At 40.7% G+C, this 13,751-nt stretch overlaps 1 protein-coding gene across 1 annotated transcript; it reads left to right on the top strand.

Moving 5' to 3' along the window:
• The first annotated feature begins 733 nt into the window (after positions 1-733).
• On the top strand, positions 734-10,919 carry elovl4a (ELOVL fatty acid elongase 4a). The gene is made up of 7 exons (XM_072679864.1): positions 734-990; positions 3,036-3,127; positions 6,201-6,388; positions 7,130-7,210; positions 7,770-7,941; positions 8,069-8,196; positions 8,895-10,919. The coding sequence occupies exons 2-7, from the start codon at positions 3,061-3,063 to the stop codon at positions 9,204-9,206; spliced, it is 948 nt and encodes a 315-aa protein (XP_072535965.1). The 5' UTR covers positions 734-990; positions 3,036-3,060; the 3' UTR covers positions 9,207-10,919.
• The last annotated feature ends 2,832 nt before the right edge of the window (positions 10,920-13,751 follow it).

Here is a 13,751-nt window from a genome sequence, read left to right on the forward strand (position 1 = left end):
TGAATGAATAACCCCTTGCCATTCTTTCATACAAAACAGCACAACTGGGATCGATTAGGTAGAAAATGGGACCCCAAATTCTGCTCTGTATCATTTCCTCATCTGAGCTCCACTTCCCTCTTGCTGTCGCCTATTGCCATTTCATGCCGACTAACATGAAATATGAACTAGAGCCGAGTTGGGCTGGGTTATATCATGTATTAGGACTATTATTAGTCTATGACTGATGTTTTTCCTTATTCTGAGCGGCTGATGGTGGCTCAGTGAACACATTAAAAACTGGGTCTTTAACACAAAAAAAAACAGTTAACTATTTGCTAATTTAAGTCCAATATAACCAACTTAAGTCAAATCACCATTGTTTATTGTTTATATGTGCATAGATGTAAATCTGTAATTATAAGTATAATTAAAATATAGAGTGAACCATTCACTTTAACCTTTTAGTTGAACAGTTTCAGCTTGGCTGGAGAGGTGATGAGCAGGATCAGATGTGTTGAGACAGGAAATAGTTGAAACTGCAGGGCAGAGGTCGCCAGAACTTTTGTTTTATATATAAATATATATATATATAGGAGTGGGTTTGTCTTTTTCATCTCGTACTGAGGTCATGCCATCGTAAATTAAGCCCGGGCTAACGCCGATTACTAACCCTGAACCTTCAGTAATTCAGTGGCTCATTTCTGATCCTGGATCAGCACGGAGCTCATGCTCTTCCAGCGCATGCGCACTACACTGCGCTGCACTGCCCGTTTTTTTTTCCGGAGACGGGAGAGCCGCAGCCACGAGCGCACTCATGTCAATACCCATTAGGATGCTCTGCTTATGTCCATAGGCTGCGTTTGGGCCCATTCTCCGTTCTGCGATCCGGATTTACATGCGAACCTGTTTAATTAGGGCGGCTCCCTGCTTCTCCAGCATCCGGCGGAATATCTGTGTCCTGTGACCTTGCACTGAATGTCCTTTAAAACGGATTTTAATCCCTGCACGGTAAGGCTAAATTAAGATCACCTCGAGCTGCGGATGTCCTGACGTTTAAAAGAGAATCGGTTGGTGACCGTTGATGCTGGGTCGTGCATATAGATACTAGCTAGCTTGCTATGTGCAGGTGCATCGACCACGCTGACCACCCAGAACCGACAGCAGCGATAACGTTCATTTTTAGCTCGTAACCTCATCAGTTAACGGCTTTTACTCTCGGTCACGCTGCTGCAGTCCCAGTCCCTTCAGTCCCTGGTAGCCTACAGCTCGGTTGTGTGGTCCAGTCTGTTCCTGTAGGCCTACACTGGCTTCATTTCTGCAGCGTGTTCAGCTCCTGCGCCGTGCGGTGCTGCTGCTCGCTGGCTCAGACCGTGAGGAGGAAGAGGAGGAAGAGGAGGAGGAGGAGAAGAGGAGGCCTCTTCTCTTCACTGGGAACGGGATAGAGAGGATGCGAGGCTGAAGTTGGTTTCAGGTCCACCTTAAACGCTGCTGCAGTTTCGCTCTGGCGGCTGTGGAGGCCCCTCAGTGTAACTGCTGCATCGTTTAAGGTGGACCGGATCAGTCCAGTAAGGAGCCTGGTGGGACCGCCCGCCTCCCACTGCTCTGTATTCGTGAAGCACCTGAGTCAGTCCCGCTGCACTGTTCCCGGATTACAAAATGGCTTCAGCTGTTGACTGATTATCTTTAAAGCTCGGTCCGTGTGGGGATGTGCTGACACATGCTGCCCCGGCCTTTGTGCTCCAGGCCCCATTAGAGCCACCTCACTGTTTCTTGTGACTCTAATGACTCTGAGTTAGAGGTGGGGAAATATGACGACATGATGACGTTATCGTGATAATAACCGGACGGTATATTTTCGGGGAATATCGTAGATATCAAAATTTATTTTGACCTGTAATAGGGAGAACGGCATCCCTGTCGTTGTCCCTCCAGTCTGGAACACCTTGTACTGCACTAGTGCTATGTCATTTTGGCAGAGCTGCGCACGGCCTCTCTTGCGAACTGCTTACCGCTGCGTAACTTCATATCCATCATGTTTGTGTACAGTTCTGGATCCTGGAAAATTACTGGATCAGTACACAGGCTTCTTTCACTTCATATGTATTGCCTTGATTTGTATTCACAGCAGTGGTGTAACAGTGAGGTACACTCTCCACCTGTAGGGGGAGCCCAGGAGTGAGAAATATTCTCATGTAATGCTGCTTTAATGACCACCCATGCAGCTCAGTGTGTTCAATTTTGAATAGAAATAATTATACTACTGCATTCATACCATCACACACTGTTTTACTGGCCTGAGGCATTTTATGCAGACATCTCTCAAAAATGTATAAACACTGTGAATGTTTAGGGATGCGTAATATTTATGAACACACTCTCATTGCTTTAGGACACGTAACATTGTTGTAGAAATTTAAGGAATGTCTTCAAAAACGTTTATCCTCATCTCACTTCATGATTATGCTTGTGACTGTTTATTGGCATGGACTTTATCATTTCACCCAAAATGTTATCTTTCATGGCTTGATGGCATATTTTCTCTTGATTCTGTGTTTTTATTTTTTGTTTGTTTTTGCTTATTATTGTGCTATCCGCTGTCGACCAGAGGAGGATGGGTTTCCCTTTTGAGTCAAGGTTTTTTCCTCTCGGCCTGAGGGAGTTTTTCCTTGCCACTGTTGCCACTGGCTTGGTCAAAAGAGGCTTGGACACAGATCTGTGTAAAGCTGCTTTGTGACAGCATTCGATGTGAAAAGCGCTATATGAATACATTTGAATTGATGCGAATTGAACTCTTGTCAGTAGTGAAATCAGAAATTAAAATGGAATTTCTCTTTTCTTGTTTGGCAAGTACTCACCTGTATTAGATACATAATGTAATCCACATTGCTTTACAATATATTTGTCTGATTCTGGAATAGTGTAACATTAGAAGCAGCAGACACATCTGTCATAGGGAATAGCTGTAGACAGACTAACTAGACTGTCCACTTAATATTACTGCTGCACTTTTGTGTTTACTTTAAACCCCTCTCTTTTATTCTCTCTGATTTAAGGAAAATTAGAAGTTGAACTGCAACAATGGATATTGTAACACATCTCATCAACGACACCATTGAATTCTACAAATGGGGCCTTACCATTGCAGGTAAGTCCATTTTTCTTTTTCATTTCTTTGATTCTGTACCATGCATACCATGACAGAGTTTCTTAATGAACAGGCTGTCAGTGTCTTTCAGCATTCTTCACTGGACTCACCTTTTATATTCACTGATTAATATTAATTGCTCCATAAAGCAGTTTTACTTAGTCCTTTTAATGTAGAGTGAACAGAAGGGGGCAGTAGGAATCACAGTCCTTTTCATATGTAGTCCCCCATTTTATTGGACCAAAAGTAATGAAGTAAAGTGTGAATAGTAGTAAAGCAGACCTCCATGAGACCTAAAAAAACAGTGGAAAAAAAAAGATGAAGAAGGTGAAGGAAAACACTGGTTGTGTCTAAAGGAAATAAACATTGAGGGTTCAATTTGAATTAGACATTTGGAATCTGATATCAAAAGTAATAGTGGTCAATGCATTAATACCTTAAAAACTACTTAAAAACTACTCAGATTTAAGTTATTTTCATTGAGATACTTTACTTAGGATGAGCATCTAAAAGTAGGCTGTCGGTATGAGGGTGAGCTATTTCAGGCTATAGTTGTACTGGGACTGGATCAGATTCATATTTCTTTTTCTCATAGATGTTAAAGAGAAACAATCACTAATATGATCTCAGAAGGTTTGTAATGTCCTAAGACTAAGCTGTGTGGGCAGTTGAGATGAACATTTAACCAGAGCATGAAAATAAAAGGAAAAAAAGAGGAACAGACAGCAGCAGCAGCAGTGTGAATTCTGTTCAGTTCTCAAAACTCAGTGGATGGATTCAGCCATGTCACTACATTAGTGATTCAGCCATGTCACTCCACTGCTGCGTTCTCTCCACTGGCTTCCTGTAGCTGCCCACGTCAGATTCAAAACCCTAACGCTGGCCTACAAAGCCAGGAACAGAACAGCCCCTCCGTACTTGATGGCAGTGGTCAAAAGCCGATCTGTACCAAGAGCCCTTCGAGCTTCAAGTACGGCTCGGCTCGACCCGCCATCCCTCAAAATCCACGGAAGACAAGCGTCCAGACCTTTTTCTGTCCTGGCACCAAAGTGGTTAAACGAGCTTCCCCTGGTGTCCGAACGGCCGAGTCGCTCGCTGTCTTCAAACGCAGACTGAAGACCCACCTCTTCCGAGAGTACTTGGATGAATAGAGTACTATGGACGCCTTATTGCATTGTGTTTAGTAATGTCTAAGCTTAGAGGTTTCTTTTGAATTATTAGTCTATTCTAACTAGCTAAGGCTTTCTTGGGTAAACAGCAAAGCACTTTGTAAGTCGCTCTGGATAAGAGCGTCTGCTAAATGCCAAAAATGTAAATGTAAATGTAAATGTAATGTAAATGACACCTTGCAGAAGGATTTCGACCTAAATATTTATTTGAGACACAACAGAATGTGCTTCATTATCCAAGTCTATCCAATCTATCTGAGCATTATCTGTGCATATCTCTGCATTTCACCTACTAAATGCAAAGGGACCCAAAACAGATAGGAACTAAAAATGGTAGAATTACAGACCTGGCAGAACACCATCACATATCAAGCATCTGTGCGCAGTCATTGTCGGCAATTGATTTGCAGCAAATACTAAACACGACAGTATTATTTAAGATTATATTTGTTTGTCCAATTGCTTTTGGTGTCATAAAACAGAGGACGTATGTATAAATATATGTCTTATGGGCATGTTCCCCACAGTGCCTTGAAAAAGCATTCAGCCTCTTTGAATATGTATAGGGTACGAATGACACTAATAAAATTAATAACTGAAAGCGCTTCTTGAAAAAGTATTTAGTAGACATACACACCAGTACTTGACGGGACCACCTTTTGTTTAAATAAGAACTTTAAGTCTATTATGGTAGGTATCTACCAGCTTTGCATACTGGAAGGGTTTTTCACCCTCTGTTTCTGGCTGATTTGCTCCAGATGGTTGAGGTTGGTTGGATTATGTTTGTGGATCACAATTTTTAAATAGTGCCAGATCCTTGATTGGATTGAGATCTGCAGTTGGACATTGTTGATCATTTTGTTATTTAGATACTTCTGTGTTGCTTTGGCCATTTGCTTGAGTTCATTGTTCGGTTGAACAGTGAAGTTTCTCCCAAGCTTTATTTTGTTAGCTGACTGAAGCAGCGTTTCTTGCAGTATCTCCTTGTACTTTGCACCATCCATCTGTCCTGTACAAGATGCCCAGTCGCTACTGAGGAAATTCATACCACCATGTTGCCACCATGCATTGAAATGGGCAATGTTAGGTTTGTACCCCAGGTAGCAAAGAGAAATGTTCCTAAAATGCTCCATTTTTTATCAGCTGACCACAGAAAATCTGCAGATGTGAAGCTTTGGTGTGTTTTTTCTTCAGTAGTGGCTTTTTCTAGTTCCCCTCCAATGCAACACTGTTTGCAGACTTCTCGGTATTGCTGATTGATGTTTCTTTACTTCAGTCTCAGGCACTGAACTCTGTAGTTCCTTTAAAGTGATTGTTGACCTCTTTGTGGCTTCCCTCAGATGTCCATATTTTCCCCGATGCTTTTAAGGAGTGACATTATCTAGGTAGTTTCTTCATGGTATGATTCAGCTTCTATTTCATCACAAGAGATCCATCCAGCAGTGCAGACACATTGATATTATTTTGTAGCCTTTAGGTCTTGGTAACAGCTTTTACACAGTCTGAATAATGGAACAGTCTGAATAAAACTTAGAGGGTAGTTTATAAAAAAAACAAAAAACAACTTTGAAATGATTCACAGGTAGAGGCCAATTGTGTTCTCTTTAGGGCAATATGGTGTTTCAGTTAGGAATATTTGTTGAATATTGATGATTGCAGAGACTTGAATGGTACTGAATTGAAGTACTGTACCTATATGGCTCATCCAGTCTAAATACCTTCAAATTAAAGATCATATTTTGTTCTTTAAACATAATAACAATTTAATGGAGCACTAAATGACAAAACGCCAGAAATTACACTGTCCTGTTGCTCATACTATATCAAGCATAGCTCTACCAGCTAAGGACACAGTACTGAGTAAAATCATAATGAACTGATTCTTACTCTATTCTGTTTTATAGACAAGCGTGTGGAGAAATGGCCACTGATGGACTCTCCTCTCCCCACGCTGGCCATCAGCTCCTCTTACCTGCTCTTCCTGTGGCTGGGGCCAAAGTTCATGAGGAACAGGGAGCCTTTTCAGCTCCGGAAGACCCTTATTGTTTACAACTTCAGCATGGTCATTTTTAACTTTTTCATCTTCAAAGAGGTGAGTCCAGTCGAAATAATGGGGATGAAGAGCTATACTGTGTTAGACTGCAGATAATTAAGCAGTAGAACACAAGAGGAAGTGTGTTGTTGCAGTAGATCATATGTGACAGCTGTGATATTATTTACAATTACAGAAAATTGTGTTGTGTTCTTTCCTGTTGCTTTACAAAGTAAAAAGTAAAGCAAAGAAACCTTGAACATTGTTATAATATATGTATTTAATATTAGCAGCTTCTTCTTCTGTGCAAAAAGTAGTTCCACTTCAAGTGGCATGTTGCAAATATTGTTATTACTTAGTTAGCGTGGTTAGTGGAAGGATACATTTACATTGACAAAGTTGAACTGTTATCACTGGGGATGCGCAGTGATATTGGAACCATATCAGCATCAGCAGATATCGCCATCGGACAGATGTTTAGGTTTTACTGTTACTGTTTCAACCCGTCATTTCAAATCAGTATTGAGATCGGCAGATATGTACTTAAAAGAATTCCTATAGAGATGCATAATGGTTATTAGTTATTACAACACAGGCAAGACTCTTTTTGGTTAAGCAAAATGTATGGTCAGAGCTACCTTTAAGCTGCATTACAAACTAACAACACCAATCTTTGCATGTTTGTAATCTCCTTGACTGTCACCTCAAGTTTATCACTGAGGCTGCTGCATGTGTTCTCCTTGATCGTCCCCTTCTTCAATCTGTCTTTTAATGGATCTATTTTTACCTGTTCTATTTCAGCTCTTCCTTGCAGCACGGGCGGCAAACTACAGCTACCTCTGCCAGACTGTAGACTACTCGGACAACCCTAACGAAGTCAGGGTGAGTATGTTCCTGGATCACTGATGTGATTAGCATCAGTGTTTCTATGACCATGGCATGGTGTCCATGGTCGGCATGTCTGGCCATGGGAAACGAAACACAATGTAGATGCTCTGCAATGCGATCCCTGCTCCTTATCTGGAGTAGTCGGAGTGGGACTGTAAAGGAGCTCAATTTCAGTGGTCTGTGACACCAGAATCATATACACACACACACCCCGACAGACTGACTGTGACAAATGTCATTGGCCAAAGATTACCCAGCTTGCATAAGTCAGGGGTCATGGTGGTATCCAATGGTTATTTTCTACTACCCTATTTAAAATCACTGAGTTGAGGTTAGGACCTGACACTGTTTTTAGGCTCAGAAAAGACTGATGTTCCAAGCAAATTTTGAGTAACTTGTTTCTGTTCAGGTCAGTATAAACTGCAGTATTGAAGTAAAGTAATTTACTGAAAAAGTAAAAGTTATTGCTCTTTACGTCATCACTATATAATTTATATAATATACTATACAATAACGTGTTTTTACTGTTCTGTGGCAATGTCTTTCTCAACAGATGGCAGCTGCCCTTTGGTGGTATTTTGTCTCAAAGGGAGTAGAGTACCTGGACACAGTGTTCTTCATCCTACGTAAGAAGTTCAACCATGTCAGCTTTTTGCACGTTTATCACCACTGCACCATGTTCACCCTGTGGTGGATTGGCATCAAGTGGGTAGCAGGAGGACAGTGTAAGTATTCAGCAAGCATACCAGTGAGAAAAGCCTGTTTTTGGCCAAACGTTGTACAGTCATTGATAATGGTGTTTTGAATGCCAATGTGTATGAGAAATATTTGTTTGTTTATTTCCTCTTGCAGCATTCTTTGGTGCTCATATGAATGCAGCTATCCATGTCCTTATGTATCTCTATTATGGGCTGGCTGCCTGTGGGCCAAAGATCCAGAAATACTTGTGGTGGAAGAAGTACCTGACAATTATCCAAATGGTAATTTGACCTTTAAATTATTGTTGTTTGTTCGGATTGCAGTAGTGCAATAATGCTGCTTTAATAGATTTGACATTGTGTGCCAGATGTTTATTTCCTTTCTCTCCCTTTGTTAAGCCCCTTAAAATGTGGGCCTAAAAATGTTCTGAGAGGGCCAGTTAACTATAAACTTAATTACCACTACAACTACAGATGAACGTAATTATGCACAGACTTGTGCAACTGATTCGCCGTAAACACCGGTTTAACTCTGAGGGGTTCAGAATTACTGCAGTCATCTTTCTAGGCTATTAATGCGTAATTCGACAGTTCTGTCGTGTTATTTAGTGGTTAGTTGTACAAGGATTACATTTGCTCTTGATTAACATCCTGTATTGACAGATCGACAAGAGCGTTTAATTGGTAAAGAACCTTTACATCAAATTAAGGTTCTTTAGAACTTTAAAATAACACACATCTCTATACCAAATAAGGTTCTTTAAGGAACCAAAAGTGGTTCTTTTATGGCATTGTTCCCAGTAACTTTTGAGCAAATTCAATCCACACTTCCTCTGCAAGTGATAAATAGTTACTAGCAAAAATTACACCTAATTACAGTTAGCATCATCATTAATGAAGATTTCTAAATGTTAGAGACTAATTGTTGTTCGTTTTTCAGTGAATTTCAGTGACTTTACAACTACTCATCTCTTCCTCAGATCCAGTTCCATGTTACCATTGGCCACACTGCTCTGTCCCTTTATACTGATTGCCCCTTCCCTAAATGGATGCACTGGTGTCTGATTGGCTATGCCCTGACCTTCATCGTGCTCTTCGGAAACTTCTACTATCAGACCTACCGTCGCCAGCCCCGTCGTGAAGGTCCGCCTAAGGCAGGCAAAGCTGTGTCTAACGGGGCTCCTAATGGAGTACTGGCGGCCAGTAATGGAGTGGCTGGCAAGATGGCGGAGAAGCCCGTGGTGGCAGAAAATGGGAGGAGGAAGAGAAAGGGCAGGGCGAAGCGTGACTAGAGCAGAGAGGGGATAAGGGGCAGGAACAGGCAGGTTTCCATACAGACGCTGCCAAGACCACAGACTAAATAGCTGATGGAAGTGAAAGGACATTGGCTGCCTGTTTTGAAAAAGCTGTAAGATTTACAGCTCTGTGTAGGAGGTGTTTTTCACCACCAGGCCTGGTGGATCGAATTAGAAATATCTGATAAGAACAAATTGTGTTCCCTCTCCTTACAGCCGAGTTTTTTTGCTGATTGTGTGCATAAGCATGACTGTAAGGAGACTTGACCTATTCATGCTTTGCCCACAAATACTCTTTTGTCAGAGCTTTCGCCAAGTTGGACAAGCGTTACGGAATGCTGGCAAAAATCCTGTTCAACCTAATAAATCTATTTAGGTTATTTAGGTTGCTTATACATTGAAATGCTTGGCTAGTTGGACCTAGACAGGTTGGACGACAGATTTCAGCTTAATCACATAAAAATACACCTTATCTGTCATAACTCTGAGACCTTTCACTCTCATACAAAATTTGAAATTAACAATGTACTCTTAATGTAGGTACTGTTGGGCACTACTATTTCTCATTTCTTTGAATATGATTTTTGACAGCATTCTTTATAGCTTGTCCAACCTCACAGCAGTTGCTATGAAGGAACACATTTGAGGGCAGAGTCCTGATAGGTCAGTGGAATACCAACTCATGATCAAATGGGCCTCAACTCCTAATCAAGGCATGATATCAGTATTCAGTAATCTTTCATACCTTCATTCTCTGCCTGTATGTCTGCCTTTTATGTCCTTGTCCTGTTGATTCCCCATAAATAGGTGGTCAGGCCAGTTTTTCTCAGAGTAACATACACTGTACGTTTACAACCCCCTACACACATGCTCCAGGACAGGCTGAAAGAGGCCCTTGGTCTTAGTTTGTAGCATAACTAATGACACATCAAAAAGTAACAATCTTCAAAAAGTACAAATCATCAAAAAGTACCCTTTGCAGAACACAGTTTAGCATTTTCTCTGTGCAAACACATCTGTTTCAGCCCATAAAGAGCTTCATAATTAGCATATGAGTTTTCCCAGGTGTGATCGAGCAGGGAAAGTTGCTAACTTGTGTTTTACAGTTGTACTCCAGAACACTTGCACATCGAGTATGGCGATGCAAATGCAAACGCAAACGTCTATTTGAATGTTTTAAGCAGCAACTCAAACGCACATCAGAAAGCATCCAATTGTGCTGTTTTATATCTAGCAGTAAAAGGGGTCGACCAAATGTGATTTATCATCATTCTAATTTATTTATTTATCTATCTCTTTTTTTCTTAATTACTTAAGTGTTATAGTTTTCTCTTTAACATGTCCTTGTATAATCTGACACCTAGCTCCTGTAAAATTGCCTTTTCCATCAGGTTCTTGGAAGGGAAAGTTTCACCTTCAATTATTATCATGCATATTTTAGAGATGCGCTGCTGTAATCATCACATTCAGGCAGCTGAACTGAAGTTACATGAGTGAGACATGTCTATAGAAACGCTCTCTGAAGCCTGCACTCTTTCTGAAATGTACGTCTATGAGGTCTGAAAATGTTACTTGTCATAAGTTTCCAAAAGAAATATAATGCTTGTGTTTTGTGTTCTTGAATAATTGTTTGTTTGTTTTTTTATGTTGTATATGCTGTGTGATTTTGTACATTGTGCTTTTAAAAATAAAATGGGTATCATGAAGGGACATTTCTCCGTCCAGATTGCAGGGTTTTTTTTCACCCTTCTTTTTCTGAGTGACAGATTTGGGAAGCATGAGATGACCATTTACACCTGGGTTACAATGCAGCAGTTGAGTTGACTCTCTCTCACACACACACACACAGGGCTTGTTAGTTCAGTGTGTATTAATGTAAGTCTTAGGCACCTAAGAAAATTGGTATTGCTATTTATCTTGGCAATAAGTGGATTTTGCAAAAATGTAGGTAATATTAGGAGTATCTCCTTACCATCAGCAATCACATGAACTGGGTTAAATCGTTTAACTACATACATATTCATGCACAGTCTTACAGTACAAATGTGTTTACAATTAATGATCTACAGTTAGTAATATATAAAGCTACTAAACAGTAATTATGCATTAAACATGTACAGATGTGTCTCTGCAGAGGATCTAAAGTTAGTTACACTTTGCATAGCTCTATGTTTATTAAATATGTCCTCTTCATTGAATTTACCTAAAATAATGGTACGTTTAATCATTCATTGATCACATTATTTGAGAATTTCACTGTGGGGAATTGGGTTCCTCTTTTATTCCTTATATTCAGCTCAGGTTGTATCCTGACAGGCAACACAGAGTTTCCACAGCTTTCACTGTGCAGTCTTCTTTTATTAATGTGATCACTGGGCCTCTTGGAGATCTACCTTCCTGCAGGTTTTGCCTCAAACCCACATCTATTACACTTCATTCAGCCAGTCATGCACTTTTGAAGACAGTAACTTGACAGGTCAAGTGAGGAAGATTAGGGCTGGAGTTAAAGTCTGCAGGAAGGTAGTTGTGCAGGAGCAGGGTTGCGCTGGTTCATGAGTTCTGCTTGAATCTTGCTGTACCTCTGGTGGCCAGTGGGAGGAGAATTGCTCCAGCAGCCCCTTCACAGCTCCATATGGTGACCACATGCTACATTTTTTTGTGTTTTATGGATGTTCCTGTCCTGAGGTTGGTTCACTTCAGACGATTCTATGGCTTTAATACCAAAAACAGTCGTAACTCATTTTTACATGACTCTTTTCCAACTTCTCTCTATCCCTAGAATTAAACAGGCTGTTATTCTTACTGTGCCTTTAGGACTGATATATGTAAATGCACTTTGTTCTGACTGGCTGCTTTGTGACTGCCTCATTCAAAAAGTGGTTGGGGCTAAAACTCTCCTTATAACTTCAACGTGAATTAGGGGGTGAACTGTAATAAGCTAGATGGGCGGATATAGGCAAATACATGGTTTTCATGACATTAAAGGAACAATGAAGACCAGAGACTACCTGGAATCATCAGGTGCAGGACAGCCCCTGTGTTACATACTGTATCCTCAACACACCATTTTATGTGCAATATTTCATCAAGCACTCACATTAGGTCTTATAGGTCTTTTATCATGTCTTTCCTCCATCCCTGAAGGTCTGACCACTCAACTCAACTCAAGAGTGCATATCACCACCTCTCCCTTATTCATACTCTCTCCTGTAGGAGCTGCCAGAAGGTAACCCCACACCAACACACCAGCTGCATCATGTCCCAGTGCCCCTCCCATCCCCCCCTTCTCTCCATTACTCAAAGGCTGTGAGGGTCTCCAAGGACCAATCAGAATAAGGCTTCTCCTCCTCCTCCTGAGTGGTGGAGACAAAGGTTTCCATGGCAACTGTACACAGCTGTTCTAAATGCAGCCGTCTGGCTCCCCCTCTCCTCCACCTTCTGCTCATGCAGGAGCCATCATTTTGTGGGCCTCTATGCTGTAGCATTGATTTCAGTAACCGTCTGTTTCTCTGGCTATGTTGTGGTCTACATCCAGGGCTGTCAATTTGAGGAGGGGTGCAAGGGGATGTCTTTGTTCAAAAAATCAACTCTACACAACATAATGGTTCTATACCCATTAAAGGTTGTTTAGGGTCATACTTGCAAGCCAAGAACCACTTAGGAATTATAAGGCCTTGTTTAAAAATGTATGGCATTTGGCTCATCCAGAGCGACTTACAGTTGACTCACGTTACACAGTCAGGTGAATTTTAGGACGGTTAGGACTTCACGGTGCATGATTTGTGAACACAGTGTTTTTATAAATCATGTGTAGGCAAAGTCTAGACAAAGGCTGGGCAATTAAAAATAAAAAAATAATCAAAAATAAAAAAAACACCAAAAAAACACATGTTTATTATGTAGTTTTTTTTTATTCTGTTAGTACTTTCCCCACTGTGGTTATGTACTGCTGCTTTAAAAACACACTACTATGTGCAGAATCTCTCTGTTGAGTCTGCAACAGTGAAACATCATGGAGCAGAACTGAGCAACCCCAGTAGTTTATATAATCGTTCATTAATCATAATCAAGGTAAAATGTTCAATTAATCATGATACTGATCTGACGTCCTATCGCCCAGCATTACTCTGATAACTTTTACTGAGAAATTTCAAGTACATTTTATAGACAAGGCCTTTGGTTTTTAGAAGTGTACTTCCTTTGTTGCATTTTTCTGTTTATTTTTTAATACAGCTCTTTGCCATTAGTAACTCCACATGGGTTTTATTTTTTATACATCAAATTACTCCTGTCCAGGGTATATCTAACTGATTTGTACCCACTACAGCTTTTTCTCTTTTCTCAATTTGGCCTCAACATGGAACCAATAGCATAGAAAACGTAGAAACCAAGCAAATACAGCTTCTGTAAGCTTCCTCAATTTCACATGCCAACATTATCACCTGTTCTGTTCCCAAACATACGCTCTAAAACCTGCCCTGTCACTTCACTGAGTTTGTTCTTGAAAGTTTTTTACAAGGCAGGGAAGAAATAACTGCATTT

Source organism: Salminus brasiliensis, chromosome 5 (assembly GCF_030463535.1).
Source record: "Salminus brasiliensis chromosome 5, fSalBra1.hap2, whole genome shotgun sequence".
NCBI lineage: Eukaryota > Metazoa > Chordata > Actinopteri > Characiformes > Bryconidae > Salminus > Salminus brasiliensis.

Coding starts and splice junctions, on each gene's coding strand:
- elovl4a (XM_072679864.1), top strand. CDS start 3,061: ATGGATATTGTAACACATCTCATCAACGACACCATTGAATTCTACAAA. Junction 7,942..8,068: donor GTGGGTAGCAGGAGGACAGT/GTAAGTATTCAG, acceptor TTCCTCTTGCAG/CATTCTTTGGTGCTCATATG. Junction 8,197..8,894: donor ACCTGACAATTATCCAAATG/GTAATTTGACCT, acceptor TCTCTTCCTCAG/ATCCAGTTCCATGTTACCAT.